The following is a 14,847-nucleotide window of genomic DNA, read 5'->3' as shown; positions in this document are numbered from 1 at the left end:
ACATCACAGATGTGTGCACCAAGATTGTCATGAGAGGCAAGGGAGATGTTTGCCTTCCACCCAGGCAAGAGAGGACAGCAGCAGAGTAGACTCAGCCCTCTAACTAGCCTTTTCATGTAAGGCAATGACAGCGAACTGTAATAAACCCCTGTATGCTTGGTGAGGTAAAACTCTTGAAAGCTAAATTAGAAGCAGGAAGAGAAATACATCAGCTAAATCTATTGTCATGTAATAGAAAGAATAAGAATTTGCTACAGTTTTGGCAGAGCAAGAGTGCCTGGATAGAATTAAATACTTGAGATCAGGCTGATTAAAGGAACCAAGCAGCCGTTTTCAGAGGATGCACAGAAACCTCTAACTAGGAAAAACATTATTTCCTCCAATGGAAAACAGCTGTTCGGCAGCAACAGTACAGGAAGATAGATCTAATAGGAAGACAGGCCCATCTGGACTCCCAGGTCTCCTACAGATCTGCAGCTGGTGCGAGTTAACGTAGTTTCAACAGAGTTCTACAAAACCAGAAAACATCAGATGATGATCAGTTCAGTCTTCAGCCAGTTCCAGTTACAAAGAATTATTAATATTTTAGAAGCCTTTGATGTAAAGAACCACTCAAGATACAGGAGAACACAATTAACCCAAGGTACTGCAAAATATTGGGCAAGGCATCTGAAAGCTTTCAGATAAGCTGTACGAAATGGTGCAAAGCCTGTTCTGAAAAGCAGATACATGGAATACTGATACAGAGAGCAAACAACAGCTGCTTAAATATGAAGTCTTAGAGTAGGATAACTAGGCTGGCTGAAAAAACCTAAAATGTGTTATTTAGACTTAACCCAGTTTGAATGGCTGCCTTAAAACAAACTGCAGGATCGCTGAACACCAGTAAAACCATTTCCATGCAAGGAGAGACAGATGATACTACCAGACCACTCTCCAAAAGCTTGTTAGAAGCATGGATCAAGAAGTATGGAAGAAAGAAGAATAGATGCAAATAGGGTTATCATTAGAACAAATGAGAAATAAAACAAAAAAATCTAGAGTTTGGCCCTGTTCTGAAGAGGATCTGGACTCTGTCAAGGCACTTCATCAGTGCATGTATCAACTGGCAGCATTTCTTGAGTCTGAGCTGCATGCTCATGTGCCACCTAAATTAGCGGTACTGCTGCCCCCCCCCCAATGTGCTTCACCACTCACAAAACAGAAGTCCTTCCTGCCTCACATCACCAGCAAATTGCCTATTTGTGTTAATATCTTAAGAGCATTCAGCGAACAGTGGTCATGATGCACATGTCACTGGAAAAAATAGAGAATGATTACTGATTCCAGGACCTGCAGATGAGTTTCTCATAGGCTTGTTAAGTTGAAGACGCTGATACAGACATTCCCCACTGAAGAACAAAGAATGCACCCATGTTTTAAAAACTGCACGCATCATAACTTAAGTTACTACTTCCAGTGCTTGGCAAATTCTGGTCAGACTCTTGCCCTTATTTTAACGCTAAGCTAAAACTCATGCTGACTTCTGGGAAGTATGACGTACCCTGAATTGCAAAGAACTTGCTTCTGGCTGTATAAGTATGATGTAAAGAGAGAAAGGAGGGTTAGAAGCAAGAAACATGAACTTGTATGGTCACCTCAAATTCCACCATTGCTTTCTTCATGCTCTCCACATCAAAGATCATCTTAATAAGGTCTTGGATTGGCTTAGCAAGTTTTGACTTAGTCCCGGCACCCACTGTCAGTTTCCTGACAGCTTCTTCATCCTGGGAGGTAAAAATAGTATCAGAATTAGCAAAATCACAAAGGATAAAAGTAACAGGCTGGCTGCCATGGTAACAACTCAAAACTAATTTAGTTTATGCATACTATGACTAGCCTGAAGTTCATGGGGAGCGTGGGACATTGCTCTGACATTTTGGAACAAAGAAGGTTTAAAAACCCACCTATTCAGTAATTTGGCAGACATTATTTTAAGAGGCAGCACTGTAAAATATAAGTAGAATTAAGGGAATATGAACTCTGTGTGCATCCCTGCTTCACCTCAAGCAACAGTATTAATTACTTTTTCTGCAAGCTTTCTGCTGCATAGAGACCTTGATATGAAAAAATGACTGTTTACTTTGTTGCCTTTATGACAAAATAGAGATGCAATAACTAGTTTCACTAAGCTTTTGTAATAAAAACTGTCATAGATGAGCAGAGGAATCATCCATTAGCCATAATACCATGTAGATGCTCTCATGGATAGAGCGTTACAGCAATAAAGCATCTGCCAGATGCCTCAGAATATCACTGTACGTTGCAGTGTAACAGACACGTTGCTGCTGCAATATTCAAATTTCCAGAAGTAAAGCTAAGCATTGAGTACTTCGCACTGAAAGATGACATCCAGTAATTTTACCACAGAAAAATGCAATGGCTTGAAAATATGTTCTCTGGTATCTTTATAGCTATTAACAGCATTCAACTATTTAATCTGAAAATAGTTGAAGTTATGGGTATGCCTTTAAATAAACACACAAACCCCCACTGGGCAGAAGGAAGAGAATTCTTCTTTAGCATAGCTGTCTAAATAGCCAAATCTTACTGGCAATGAATAATTTCTCTTTCTCAGCCTGCTCAATACGTGCACTAAGCAGAATACTGCAACGGAGCTACTTTGCCATTTGGGAGGATTTTGGATGCAGAAGACAGATGAGAAGTATCTATTTTAAATAAAAGAAAACAGTGTTTTCAGACAGGAAGTATGTGAAATGACTGTGGAATTAAGTTCAAATTAACATCCTTGGAATTACAGAGTAGACAGGAACGAGCACTAAAGGGACTTAAGACTTGACAATGCAAAACTACTTAGTTTCCCAAAGCATCTATTTTAATGCATGACACTCATTGATCTACAGCTCTCTTTCTGTAGCACAGAGAAGATGCAATAGTTGCACCTGCACTTCATTCCTCAGGTTTGTTAAGTGTAAGTGGCCCAGCAGTGAGCGCAGAACAGAACAGGTAGAGGAAAGCAGCTGAGCTCCTCCACCTGGTACAGGGACATTGCAGAGTTACCTGCCCATAATCTATTTCCAGCGGGTAGAATTTTTTGGGGTATTTAGTGAAGTTCTTTGAATGCCAAGAATTGCCAGTTTTCTCTTCATACAAATTCAGGAAGTGTTCAACGGCATCTTCTTTTGAGGGCATCTGCTCCAGCTTGTTACTCCCGATTACAGTGCCCACGCGACCCCAAGATCTGAACACCCAGTATCTAGAGAAGTAAAAGGTGAGAAAAGGACAGACATAAGATACTCTGGCTCTAGATCTCAGTGCAAATGAAACCGATCCTGCAACAACCGTGCAACGGCATGCGAATCAGCCATTTGCATGCCATTAATTTTATGGAAGACATTCTCTGTCAGCAACTGCAGGAGAGGAACAGAAAAGCCACCACAGAGCATATGTCCAAGAAGTGGTGTAAAAAACTGCCCAGTGTTAACACACCGGACCTACAGCCCTGAGGATAAATGCGTGCACAGCAGGAACAGAGAGGCTAGTGTCTCTTCAGTGTTAACCTTGGCAAATACAAATCTTCAGGTTATTGGGATCGCATATTTGAAAAACAAACACCGTGCATCTTTAAGCCTCAAGTCCTAGAGTTCAGATTTTTAGAGAAACCAGAAGTAACTCAAGTATTCATTTTTATTACTGACATCACCTTGGGTGAGCATCCACATTATTTATAGGGATACGATCAATCAACCTTTCCAATTTGTCAGGCATGAAACACAGGCACGGAGATCCCTCCATGTACTGAATCACAGATCCAGTAACAAAACCCCACATACAAGAGCCGGTAACAAAAGCTTATTACGAACGTGGTAAAATGCAATAAACCCAGAGCTGAACCAGGGTTATTGCTGACAGCCACTAGCTCTTCTAGACTTCTGTGCATCCCATACGTGCTTGGGGGAGCAGTTTCATTTTAAAGAAGCCTCTCCATTTCTTTATCTGCGTTCAGTAACGCAACCACTGGACAGCTCTGCCATGCGTCTGATGAGACTGGAAAGCTAAACACACGTGATCATCCCCTGACCATTTCAGTGCATTTTATTCAGGACTACGTTGTGGTAGAATAGCCAGAATCTGTTTTTGTTTCCCAAGGTTACAGCTCCGCAATTAGAAGACAAGAGTAAGTGGGAGAATATAGGAAAGATTCCCAACATCGCTGACTTTACATGTAGGGTCTTGATGTTAGAACAGAGGAACCTCCACCAAATTCTGCTTTGGTACTTTCAAGGGCTACCACCAGTCATAGAGCACTGCGGCCTTCCTGTTAGCCAATTAACCCAGTCCTAAAGACACCAGTTGTACCTGCCTCACTCATCCTAGGATGCAGGAATCAACACTACCACATTCAATTCCGCAAAATCACTCACCTCCCAACTTAGCTTTTGTCAACACCAAAAAGAAATGATCCCACACTGAGCATAGATCTCCCCAGCGTGGCTTTTTGTTTGGTTGTTTTGTAGGTTTTGGGTTTTTTTGTGGTTTTGGTGGTGTTTTGGGGGTTTTGTTCGTTCGTTTGGTTTTAGTTGTTTGGTTTTTTTTAAACAAACATATCTATCTGTATCTCCTCACAAAGACATTTTACTCATACTTTGCTTTTGTAGATGCCAAAAATCCAGTATTTATTGGAAAAAAGCGAACAAAAGTATTTCTAGGGAAAACTAAACTCACCTGTTCTCTCTGTCATCCTCTAGCAGCTGCAGTTTATAATAGGAATTTGTTCCTTTCACAATATCTACTAGGCCCAGGGTTGCGCTGAAAATCTTTCCACCTTTTTCAAAGACGTGAGCAGAATCCTCCAAACCTACAGAGAAGAAACATTAGAACACAGAGGAGGTTACCATTTTAGGTTTCCTTCCTACATTTGCGCTCACCCAAACGTTTCACGAAGCAGCACGAATCTTAACAAAAATACCACAAAAACAGTGACCATGTGCTCATTCAAAACCACTTGAAGCACGTTTTCTTTTTAATAAATTGTGAGAGCACGCACCCTTAGATACGCTGGAGTGAACCTCAATCCTAACTAGAGAAAAAAAAAATTGTAACTTTTGAAAAAGGACCATCTAAAATCTAGTATTTAACACTGCATGACTGGGTGGAGTAATTCTCAAGAGACACAGCTCTGCAGGTGTCACGTTAGCAAACAGACTGAAAAACCAAAGGCTGGCCTTGGATGCAGTACGAATTCTCAAAACAATGTCTGTGCACCATAGGTTTGGAGAGTAGCATTAGCTGCTCCCCTAACAGCCTGGGGGCAGATGCTCATGCCAGACCTGTGGTCTCTGCTGGCTGGGCCTTTATTCACCCCACTGACAGATGCTCCTGAAGCTGAACAAGGTGCACTCCTTAGTTGAAGTGGTCCTTCTGAAAGTTACACTAGAAAAATCCTGGAATATCCAGCTTTGGATGTCAATCAATATCCTTCCTTTGACAGCAAGAAAAATGTGGTTTAAAAATTCACATTCCTTTTATGGAACCCTTATCCCTTCACAGAAAAACATTTTGCAAACCATCACACATCCTGAAGACTGTGTGTGGGGCAGGCGCAGCCATTGTTATCACTCACCAGAATCAGGATCTACTGCTGCTCCACCTTTAACCGTTAGCTTCATTTTCTTTTCAGACTTGCTAGGTCCTGCAGCAAAAGAGAGTTAATTTTTTTTTCTAGGCAGGCAACATAGTCTGACTTGAATCAACACTTAAATTCTGAATTTGTGTAATTATCACCCTAAGGAGACTTCAAATCAGACTCCCGGTAAATGAACATGATTACTTCAATGGCTTTTTTTTTAACCTGGCTTTAGCAGCCAATTCACAGCCTGCACTCAAATGAAAAATAAGATCTCCCCAGATTCTGTCTCCTTCCTTCTGGCCCCAAGGGGTGGGCCATATCATTTTTTCACCTGCACAGCAGATAAAAGTCACATTTGTGGTTGTGTTTAAGTGGGATTTAAAAACTTCAGAGGGCGCGGAGGGTGGTCAGGTCTCCTGGAGATCCTGCTGCTGTGAGATAGTCTGGCAATAACATACCCAATTGTACAACAGAAACCTACACTTGGAGGACATGCGGAAGAACAAGTTCTGAAGATAGGCGAGCAGATGCGATGGTTTTGTTCAATGTCCACCATTAATAATGCAAGTTCTCTGTGGCAGTGGATGTTTTTCCTCCTCCATTAAAAAAATGTTATGTTCTAAACTAAGTAGAATAAAGACCCATTGCTCCGGACCCCAGTATTTTCTCACTTGCTAACATCCCTTGGGGGTCACGACAGCATCTGTCACATCTTGGTGCCCTAGCACCTCCTTGGAGCTGCAACATGGACCCAAACTGGGAGAGAAGCTGAGGTGTTATGAGGAAGAGTCTGGACTGATGTCAGGAAACCTGGGCATGTACAGCACAGAAGACCTCTGAAGCAAGACTGAACTAGGGGAAACAAGAGCCAGCTCAGGGCTCAGCTTCATATTTACTTAAAGCTAGTCTTGCCCTGAGGTCTCATTATTTAAAACTTATTACAAGAAAAAGGGTAGAGAACTCAAGGAAGGGGCAAGGATAGACTACACCCAGGTTTGCTTTGTGCATGCACAGCATTGAACAGGCCTGCAGAGAAACAACCATTTTGTTCTTCACCTTGCTCTTCTTTGACCTTCCCAGCACTCTTCGTACTTGGGGGCTTGCTGCACTTCCCATCCACGGCCATTTCCTCATGCTCCATTTTCACCTCTGCGCCCCAAGGCGAAAGGGCATGGAGAGACACAAGCTCCTGAAAGTCCTTGCTGGAGGATTTCACATCCTGAAGAAACTCCTCAGAGACCACACGGACTTTGGCCTCCTTCACTTCTTCCATCTTCTTGCTCATTTTCTCCACATCCTCTGTAGAGTCAGGGTGGGAAACAGACAGAAAAAGCATCAGTGAGGCTTCAGACTTCAGCCCCTCCCTCTGGCCATGATTCAGGGCTCAGTAACACTTTGTGGAAACACAGTTCCACCGCATTTCAGATTCGCCATGTTCTGTGGAGAGCAAAATCCCCATCAGCTCAAAGCTGCAGCTTGAGCTAGAGCAGGAACACTCATGTTTCATCTGGCTGGTCCAGCTCTCCCCTTCCCAGAGCTGGGCTGGGGCTGTACAGTCCCTCTTGGACCTCCTGACAGGTGGGAGCAGTTCTCCTACCTCAGCAGCCAGTTTGCACCTTGACTCCAACAGGGAGAAAAAGCAGTCCCTAAGTTGCCAGCGGAGAAAACAACTGCCTTCAGCAACCCACAGTCAGCTCTGCAGCTTCTCCAAGGCAAGCACGGACACAGCCGCCGGCACCTTTCATCCCAAAAAGGGTGGCTTCCACACCGCCATGGTCTGCATACAGACCCGAGCTCCAGCTGCTGCAGACCCGACAGAGCCTTACGGCACAACCCGCAGGATTAACATGCTAGGTAAGTAAAACTCAAACAGCATACATCTGTCTTTACTTTTCCAAGCACACTGAGGCCACGTGCGCACACAAAACACTCCCCCTAATCCAAACACTGATCCCCAGAGAGCTCCAAGGATGCATGCCCTCTGTAATCTGCTCAGCTGTTACCAGTGCTACCAGTAACCAAGGCACGGCTGCTCACTCTGTGTGCTGATGCACAGGGTGGCCTTGTTAGCTGTTGTTGTCATCTTTCCTCCCAGCTCCTCCACAATGCTCTTCACCTCCTCCTTGTTCTTTGATAGCTTTCCAAGAACCAGGATCTTCATGTTGGTCAGTGGTTTGTCTAGGGGTTTGGAAATAACACCGCATGTTAGCAACGGGCACAGAGCCCCCCAGGCAAATAATGAGCACAAAGGAACAGCATCCCCCATGCTCAGGACAATCAGCCCAGCTGGCAGGGAGACAAGGGTCCAAAAGCGGGTCTGACCACGCTAAGCAAGTGGGAGGAAGCTCCCCTTCACCTAGGAAAGGCAGCAAAGCTCAGCAACCGCCAACAAACAGAAGGGATGGAAGATGGGGAAGATGGATATGTACACACATTATTTGCCTGCCTTTGGTTTGTTTGTTTTTTTTGTTTGTTTGTTTTGTTTTTTTGGTTGTGGGTTTTTTTATTTGTTTGTTTGTTTTTTTTGTTTTTTGTTTTTTAATGTTGCTACTAGGGACCCTGCTCTGCTTCCCTCTTCCTTTGATGCCTGGACAGCATGGGAGAAACTCACTGTAACATGAAAGCTCCTGCCTCTTCAAAAGGAAATCTGTTTTGGAGGTGCTGGAGAACAAGGATCGTCTCTCAAACAACAGTGTTCCCACACATTACAGTACATTTGGGTCTCAATCTTACAGACAGTACAAAGTTGTATCATGCAAATCCCATAACAAGTCAGGAGCAAACTGGTAACCGTCTGAGGCTCCACCACATCATCGTGTTAACACCTTGAAATGCAGGTGGGTCCAGGATGTGGCAAGTGTCTAAAAGCATCTGCACTGCTAAACGCTATTAACTCTGGTTGACCAACTGAAGGGTTTGTTTCCTCCTCTCCCCCTACTAAGATTAGTTAAGTTGCTAGCAAACAAAGTAACTTGGCTTTAATTCTGGTCAACACCTTGAGTTTACTTTCAAGGCACTGGAATCAGCTTGCCAATCAGAACCAAGACCTAGGTTACTTTGTCTTCATTGCTAAAATAACATGATCTGGCTAAAATTAGCTCTGCAGAATTACTCCCACCCTTTTCACCAAGTAACAATAATCCCCTGCACCCAAAACTATGGCCAGGGTTTAAAAGGCTAAATAAGAAAGAAGTCAGCACAGTTCTTAGTGGACAGGCTATATCACCAAAGCATGCAACTGATTCCAACAGCCTATGGCAAATTTCTGGAGTCCAACATTTTCTCAGTTTGTGGGCTGGAGACAGCATATCTATTTTGCATAAGGGGAGTTAGTGACTGGTAAAGCCGAATCTCAATGGAGGATTTTAAAAAACAAAACAAAACAAAAACCAAACAAACAACTCTTGCCCTTAAAACCTAATGCTGGATGTGGAATATCTGGCATTATGGAGGTCCCTGGATGTTTCCCAAGAAACCACGCAAGAAGGCATTTCGTAGCAGGTCTCCCTTGGGACATGTTTTACAACATTGGCCTTTAAGTTTCTGATTCATTGCAAACACATAATTTCCTCACCATCAACAAATACTCAAAACGATTTGTTAGATAATAACTGGGATCCTGAGCCCATGTCCCCAGGCAACCCACCACATCAGGGTCAACCTGTGCTAGGAAGATGAAGCACATGAGAGACTGCTATGCTGTTTTTTACCAGGAGAGCTCTGTCTGCTTGGGGGCAGGAGAACAGCATGCCTGTTCAGGCCAGCATGTTTATCTGGCTGGGAATGGCATTACACACCATCCTGAGCTCCACTGACCCGTGCCGAGCCAGCCACTTACCTCTGGGTGCAGACACGGTCTCTGTCAAAGGAGCAGATGCGGAGGGAGGAGGCACGGAGTTTGCAGTCGCAGCATCTGGAGGGAATACCCTGTCCTGCTTTTTACACTTAAATTTCTTCAGGTAAGGAATTTCCCGAAACTCCTGTCAGATGGAAGCATAAGTAGAGTTTAAAAACAACAAACAGTATTATAAGATTTAAAGGCTAAATTGAGCACTGGCCAGGTTGTTGGCATTTACTGCAGGTCTTGAAAGGGTTTCTGAGAGATTCATACTAAGGTAGGCAAATACCTACTTTACTGACCGGGAAAACAAAGCTAGAAGAGGGTAAATGATGGGTTTCAAATCAGCAACATCTCTTTCAATTTAGTGTTACTGGAAAAAAATATGATTTAGTTACGCATTAGCTGCCTACCCCTGGAGGGATGTAGCTGCGACAGGACTTCCCCACTGTCACAGCTGCTTCGCACTGCAGCACATTCTGCTCTCCAGCATCCAACACTGATTGCTGCTTATTCAATCTCCTTATAAGAGGTAACATCAGTTAAGAAACGTGCTTCAAATCATCAAACTTGCAGTAAACACCCACCTTTGGGATCACCCAGTCCTTCCTGTTGGGAGTCTGCGTTTTAGCAACACACTTAGTCCAGGCAGTAATATCCCCTGAACAGTAATATGCGTCACTCTTGAACACAAACTGCCCCTTACACTCCTCGCAGGGAAGCAGAGCTCCAAATGCCATCCCATCTGCTACTCGGTCCAAAATCTAAAGCAACAAAGAATAGAAAACAGGTCATGGCAGAAGGAGGCTGTAAGCCCACGCACTACATTACACTGGGCTGCACAAGGAAATAACTGTCAGGCTGCTGGCACACAAAAGTAGATGTTTCCAGCACTTGTCATGCATACACTGCACATAAACCAAGACTCTTACCAGCACTGATTGATTTACGACGCCTTAAAGACATGACACGAAGTTTTCCCGGTCACATCATATCTGCTCACACCCATGGCTCGCAGCGTCTCCTATTCGGATGCGGCATTCAGGAGAGCATACCTACCACACAGCACCTGACCAGGCAGCCGTGCCGAACAGCCAAGGAGGAGACGAGCTACTGCATCTGAGCACATGAGTAGGTAGGTGGGAATGTAGGCTCAGAGAAGTCCCGGTTTTCCTGCCTAGAGAGTATTTCTTGACCATTTTGAGTCTAGACACTTCCCACATCCCAGCCCACACTCCTTACAAAGAGTCTTAATAAATACGAATACTTGAAATGATGTGCAGCTCCGAAAGAGAGAAGACTTTCACAAGTTACACAGACTGAAAAGTGACTGCTGTCAGAAAAGATACCAGGAAAGAATTTGTGCAGTTTTGGCTTCTTTTTGCATAATTTAACAGTTGAGGGAGGCAACGTGAAGTGCCGTAACTAGCCTGGCTCTTGAAGAGCCAGCATCAAAAAAAAAAACAAAAAAACCCATAGACCAGTTTGGGCATAGCAGAATAAAGGCACGTCACTGAGACTAAGGCACCGAATTCAGCATCACCACATGGCCCTTCACAAGCAAGTGTAACAGCAATATCATCAGAGTCCTGGCACAAAAAGACTGGCTTTTGCACTGAATTTCTTTCTGAAGTGTTACGTTAGGAACGTGCTTCAGACTTGCGGACCTTGTAGGAATATCGGTTCGGGTCGGCTTCTCCGATTCACAGACCCAGCACACGTGCAAAGCAACTACAGACCAACTCACGGCATTCTCCCCGGACGGCACTTCCTGCTTGTTGGCGATCAGCAGCTCTTTCAGATCGTTAGTGGAGCAGACCTTCCTCAGCTCGTCCTTGATGCCCCAGATCAGCTCTGTCTGCTCCTGTTGACAAAACCCAGCAGCTTAGCTACTCGCAGTCAATTGCTTTCTAAGAACACTCCTGAAACCGCAGCCTGTGGACAAGGTTTTAGCAAGCCCGTGGTATCTTAAATACAGACTGTGAGATGAAGAGCACCAAGAACCAGTAGCTTTACCGAAAGGGAAAGTCACACATTTTACCCAAACACCTAGAACAGGTCTGTAAAGCCACATGCTTCAGATTTCAGTATGAATACATGAGCACACTGCAGTTTCAGCAAATACTCTCTCTTCTCAAGATGACATGCGGAAGGACATCCCTATGGGATTCTATACAAACCAAGGTTTCTCCATCATGAACATGTGAAGCAGGTTACATGGAGTAACCTTTACAACGCTATCCCATACAAAAAGGTACAAGCGACACTAACGAGACAGCCACCTTTTAGGTAGAGCGGAACCCACGTTTTTATCACACTTCTACCTTTAGCAAGTTCTCAACAGCCTTTGCAAAAATCACCTAACTAGTTCACGCTGCCAACAGCGGGGATATGGCTGCATTCGAGCCTTGTATTAAAACAAAAATCAGAAATGCTGATCAGCACTGTTCTTCTTTTAAGCCACCCAAGCATATGAGGAATTTCTACCAGATCAGTCACCTGCAGCGGTGCAGAGGAGCCTGCAAATTCTTTTGAGCCTTTCTACAAAAGGTGAAAGGGTTGGACAGCACAGAAGCATCCTAAAATATCTCAGATACTTTCTGAATGTTATTCACTGGCTACACTCAAAAACACAATCTACCCTGGGAGAACCGGTTGACTGTGTTAAATGGTTTAATTTTCAGTGTCAATGGTCATGCTTGATGAAATGCTGTTAAAAAAAAAAAAATTAGTGAATTCAAAGTTAACGCTGATCCACAAATTGCCTTGACCTGTCCTAAACATCTGCACTGCAGCAGCAAAACCTTGACAATGTCTCAGCTAAGTTTTGTTGAAAATTAAGGTATTAACAACAAAGAAGAAAACTTCTGTTCACAGGCGGACATACCATTTTTCTACAGCTCCATTAAGACTTCAATTGCAGCAAAAGCAGCTTGTTAGTTTTTTTCTTTGAAAGTACCTATGCCAAACTTTCAATGAAAACACAATTCCTGATGCCCTACTGGGAATTCTTCCCACGTATTCTAGAAACTGACAGGTAGAAAGCTGTGATCTATCCCACCCAAGAACTGACCACAGCTCCCCAGAGGGTGAAAAAAATATGACTTCTCATTAATCTAGTTCCACACTTTACCTCTGTTTAGTTTTTGCAATGAGCTATTTATTGGTTTCCAAGCTCTTCTGCAACAGTGCTCGGGCCCAGAGCTTTGGCCAGCACAGGACCGCAGAACCAGCCTCCCTGAGAGAGAAGGCATTTAACCTAATCTATTTAAATCCAATAAGCACAAGTCCTAGAGAAGTTTTCCTTCCTGTCTTTCAGGAGAAAGCAGCAGGGTGAATTGCCGTCAGCAAAGCCTTAGTGACAGGGCACCTCCTGTGCCAGGACAGGAGGACCGGCTGTGCTGCAAGTCTGCTTTGCCTGGGCAGCAGGTACAACCCCTCTCTAGGTGCCACAGCTCCTCAGTTAGCGCCTGACACTGCACTCTTCTAATGAAGCAGTTCTTAGGATGTGATCAGCTAAAACTCACCTTCAGCTGTTTTTCCTGCTTTGATTCTTTCTCTTTTTCTTTTTTCTGTTTCTTTTTCGCAGTCACATTTCCATCTACCTCTTCTCCTTTTCTCTTTCTAATAGAGAAAAACAAAACACACACACACACATACACGAAAGGAAGTTATTTAAATGCCTGTCCAGCAGTTACCAGAGCTCAGTTTACTGACTGCTGATATCTGCAGAGACTTGAATATCCTCACTTTTGGCAGGCAAACCCATTTTTCAAATTCCTCAGTGCTAGATTGTAGACATGTACTTGGCTCTGCAACGCAAGCCGCCTCAATCAGGTCAGGTACACTCAGAGCTTTTCCACAGGGTAACTGTATGATCCGGCAGAAGAGCACATGAAATACCACAACATTTTCAGGCACATTCATCTATACCTGTATTAGTTACACCAAAGGCATGCCTAAGAATCACTGAATACAAGCACACCTCTCCAAATCCGAGGAGGTGTAGCAATGCAGGTTAAAAGACAATAGTGTCTTTGAGCTGAATCAACAGCTTGATTTTTCAGTTTAGACAGCCCATATTGAAATCAAGGACAGCAAACATGATAACTGTAATAAGCTAACACACTGGGAAACTAGGTATTTCCCAGCTAGTTTCTCTTCAGACTGGAATTAAGTCAGGTCTCTGCAATCAGACAGGGGGAAGTTTCTACTTGCAAAGTGCTCCCAGGCCGATAGCGGTTTCACGGTGTACTACTGCGCAGTTGCGTGCGAGGAAATTTACTGTTATTAGCTGGCACCTTAGAGCTGTGCAGGGAGAAGTTACAGAAAACGCTGCTCGAGGAAGACTGGAAAGAAGACGCCGAATGAAAACTGGGGGATTTTGGCAGACTTCAGAATGACAAGAGACCTCAGAGAAAGATCATTTATGTTTCTAGAGTCATGTCATCCCCATGGTCTGCCTGGCTTCAAAATACACCAATATCAATAAATCAAATCAGTGTGTGCTCTCCTCATGGGGAAATAAAGGGAAATTTTGCCCCACTTGAGGCAGGAGGGGTCTGGAACTTGAGGCAGAGCATGAACACAGCTTGGATCTCGCACTTCGTTTTGACAGAGCTGCAATCATTTTGAAACACCAGCCAGCTTTCTTTTTAAGAAAGCATCTGTCTTAACTTTATAAGCTGTGGCTGATGGTTAAGCCATAAAGCTGACATTCTCGATTGCTCTCCTACTTACAATTTTAAACACTTCACTTTTAGTACTTTGCTACTGTTAAGACTAACCCTGTATGACAGCTTATTAGCTATAAAGCTGCAGGAGGATGTTGAAAGGTACTCTTTTCCCAGAGACTCACACACGAGAGACCTGTAAGTTCTAGTAACTGTCCTGGCCCTAAAATTGGGCCAAGTTCTCATTTTATTTGCAGTGGCCACTGCTAGCCCGTCACTAGCACCGCTGACCAAACCATGATTCAGAGCACTTTGCAAGCCTTTAAGGGGCTGGTTTTGCAGAAGAGCTCATCTTTCAGCTGTCCCCCTGCATGGTCCCATCAGCCCGAGCCGGGGCTATGCTTCAAGGCGCACTGCCTAAGGGGGAACAGCAGCCGCGGGGCACTACCAGCGTTTGCTTGCATTTCTTGAGAAAAGCTCCATCTCGTTTTGTAGATCAGGCAAGCAGGAACCAGTACGGCAGGACTGGATACAGCACACACACAGCCGTGCCTCCAAAAGCCCGCAGGCCAAGCAAGTCCCCTCTCCTCCCTGGCTGCAGCCCCTGCAAGGGGCAAGACCAGAGCACCCACTGAGCCCCGCCACGAGGATCATGACTCTGTTAAAACTTACAGAAGTCATGCGTACACAACATAACCTGGGAAAAA

At 44.2% G+C, this 14,847-nt stretch overlaps 2 protein-coding genes across 4 annotated transcripts in view; both read right to left on the bottom strand.

Moving 5' to 3' along the window:
- The window catches only part of LIN9 (lin-9 DREAM MuvB core complex component), a gene marked incomplete at its 5' end in the record, with an annotated part of 274,917 nt that overhangs the window by 54,884 nt on the left and 205,186 nt on the right, over window positions 1-14,847 (bottom strand). The gene's annotated exons all lie outside the window — the stretch shown is intronic.
- PARP1 (poly(ADP-ribose) polymerase 1) overlaps window positions 1-14,847 on the bottom strand; it is a 35,275-nt gene that overhangs the window by 10,170 nt on the left and 10,258 nt on the right. For 2 of the 3 annotated variants that reach the window (XM_082305749.1, XM_082305751.1), the window contains 10 exons: window positions 12,995-13,091; window positions 11,215-11,331; window positions 10,055-10,231; window positions 9,468-9,609; window positions 7,667-7,807; window positions 6,686-6,928; window positions 5,624-5,692; window positions 4,726-4,858; window positions 3,061-3,256; window positions 1,638-1,766 (listed from right to left, as the gene is read on the bottom strand). In XM_082305749.1, the coding sequence (XP_082161875.1) occupies window positions 1,638-1,766; window positions 3,061-3,256; window positions 4,726-4,858; window positions 5,624-5,692; window positions 6,686-6,928; window positions 7,667-7,807; window positions 9,468-9,609; window positions 10,055-10,231; window positions 11,215-11,331; window positions 12,995-13,091 (1,444 nt within the window). The remainder of the gene's footprint in view (window positions 1-1,637; window positions 1,767-3,060; window positions 3,257-4,725; window positions 4,859-5,623; window positions 5,693-6,685; window positions 6,929-7,666; window positions 7,808-9,467; window positions 9,610-10,054; window positions 10,232-11,214; window positions 11,332-12,994; window positions 13,092-14,847) is intronic. The other variant, XM_082305750.1, reaches the window with a different exon arrangement.

The sequence above is a fragment of the Platalea leucorodia genome (genome assembly GCF_965183815.1).
Source record: "Platalea leucorodia genome assembly, chromosome: 3".
Lineage (NCBI taxonomy): Eukaryota > Metazoa > Chordata > Aves > Pelecaniformes > Threskiornithidae > Platalea > Platalea leucorodia.
The sequence above is the reverse complement of the archived record's forward strand: the minus strand, read 5'-3'. Positions and strand labels throughout refer to the sequence as shown.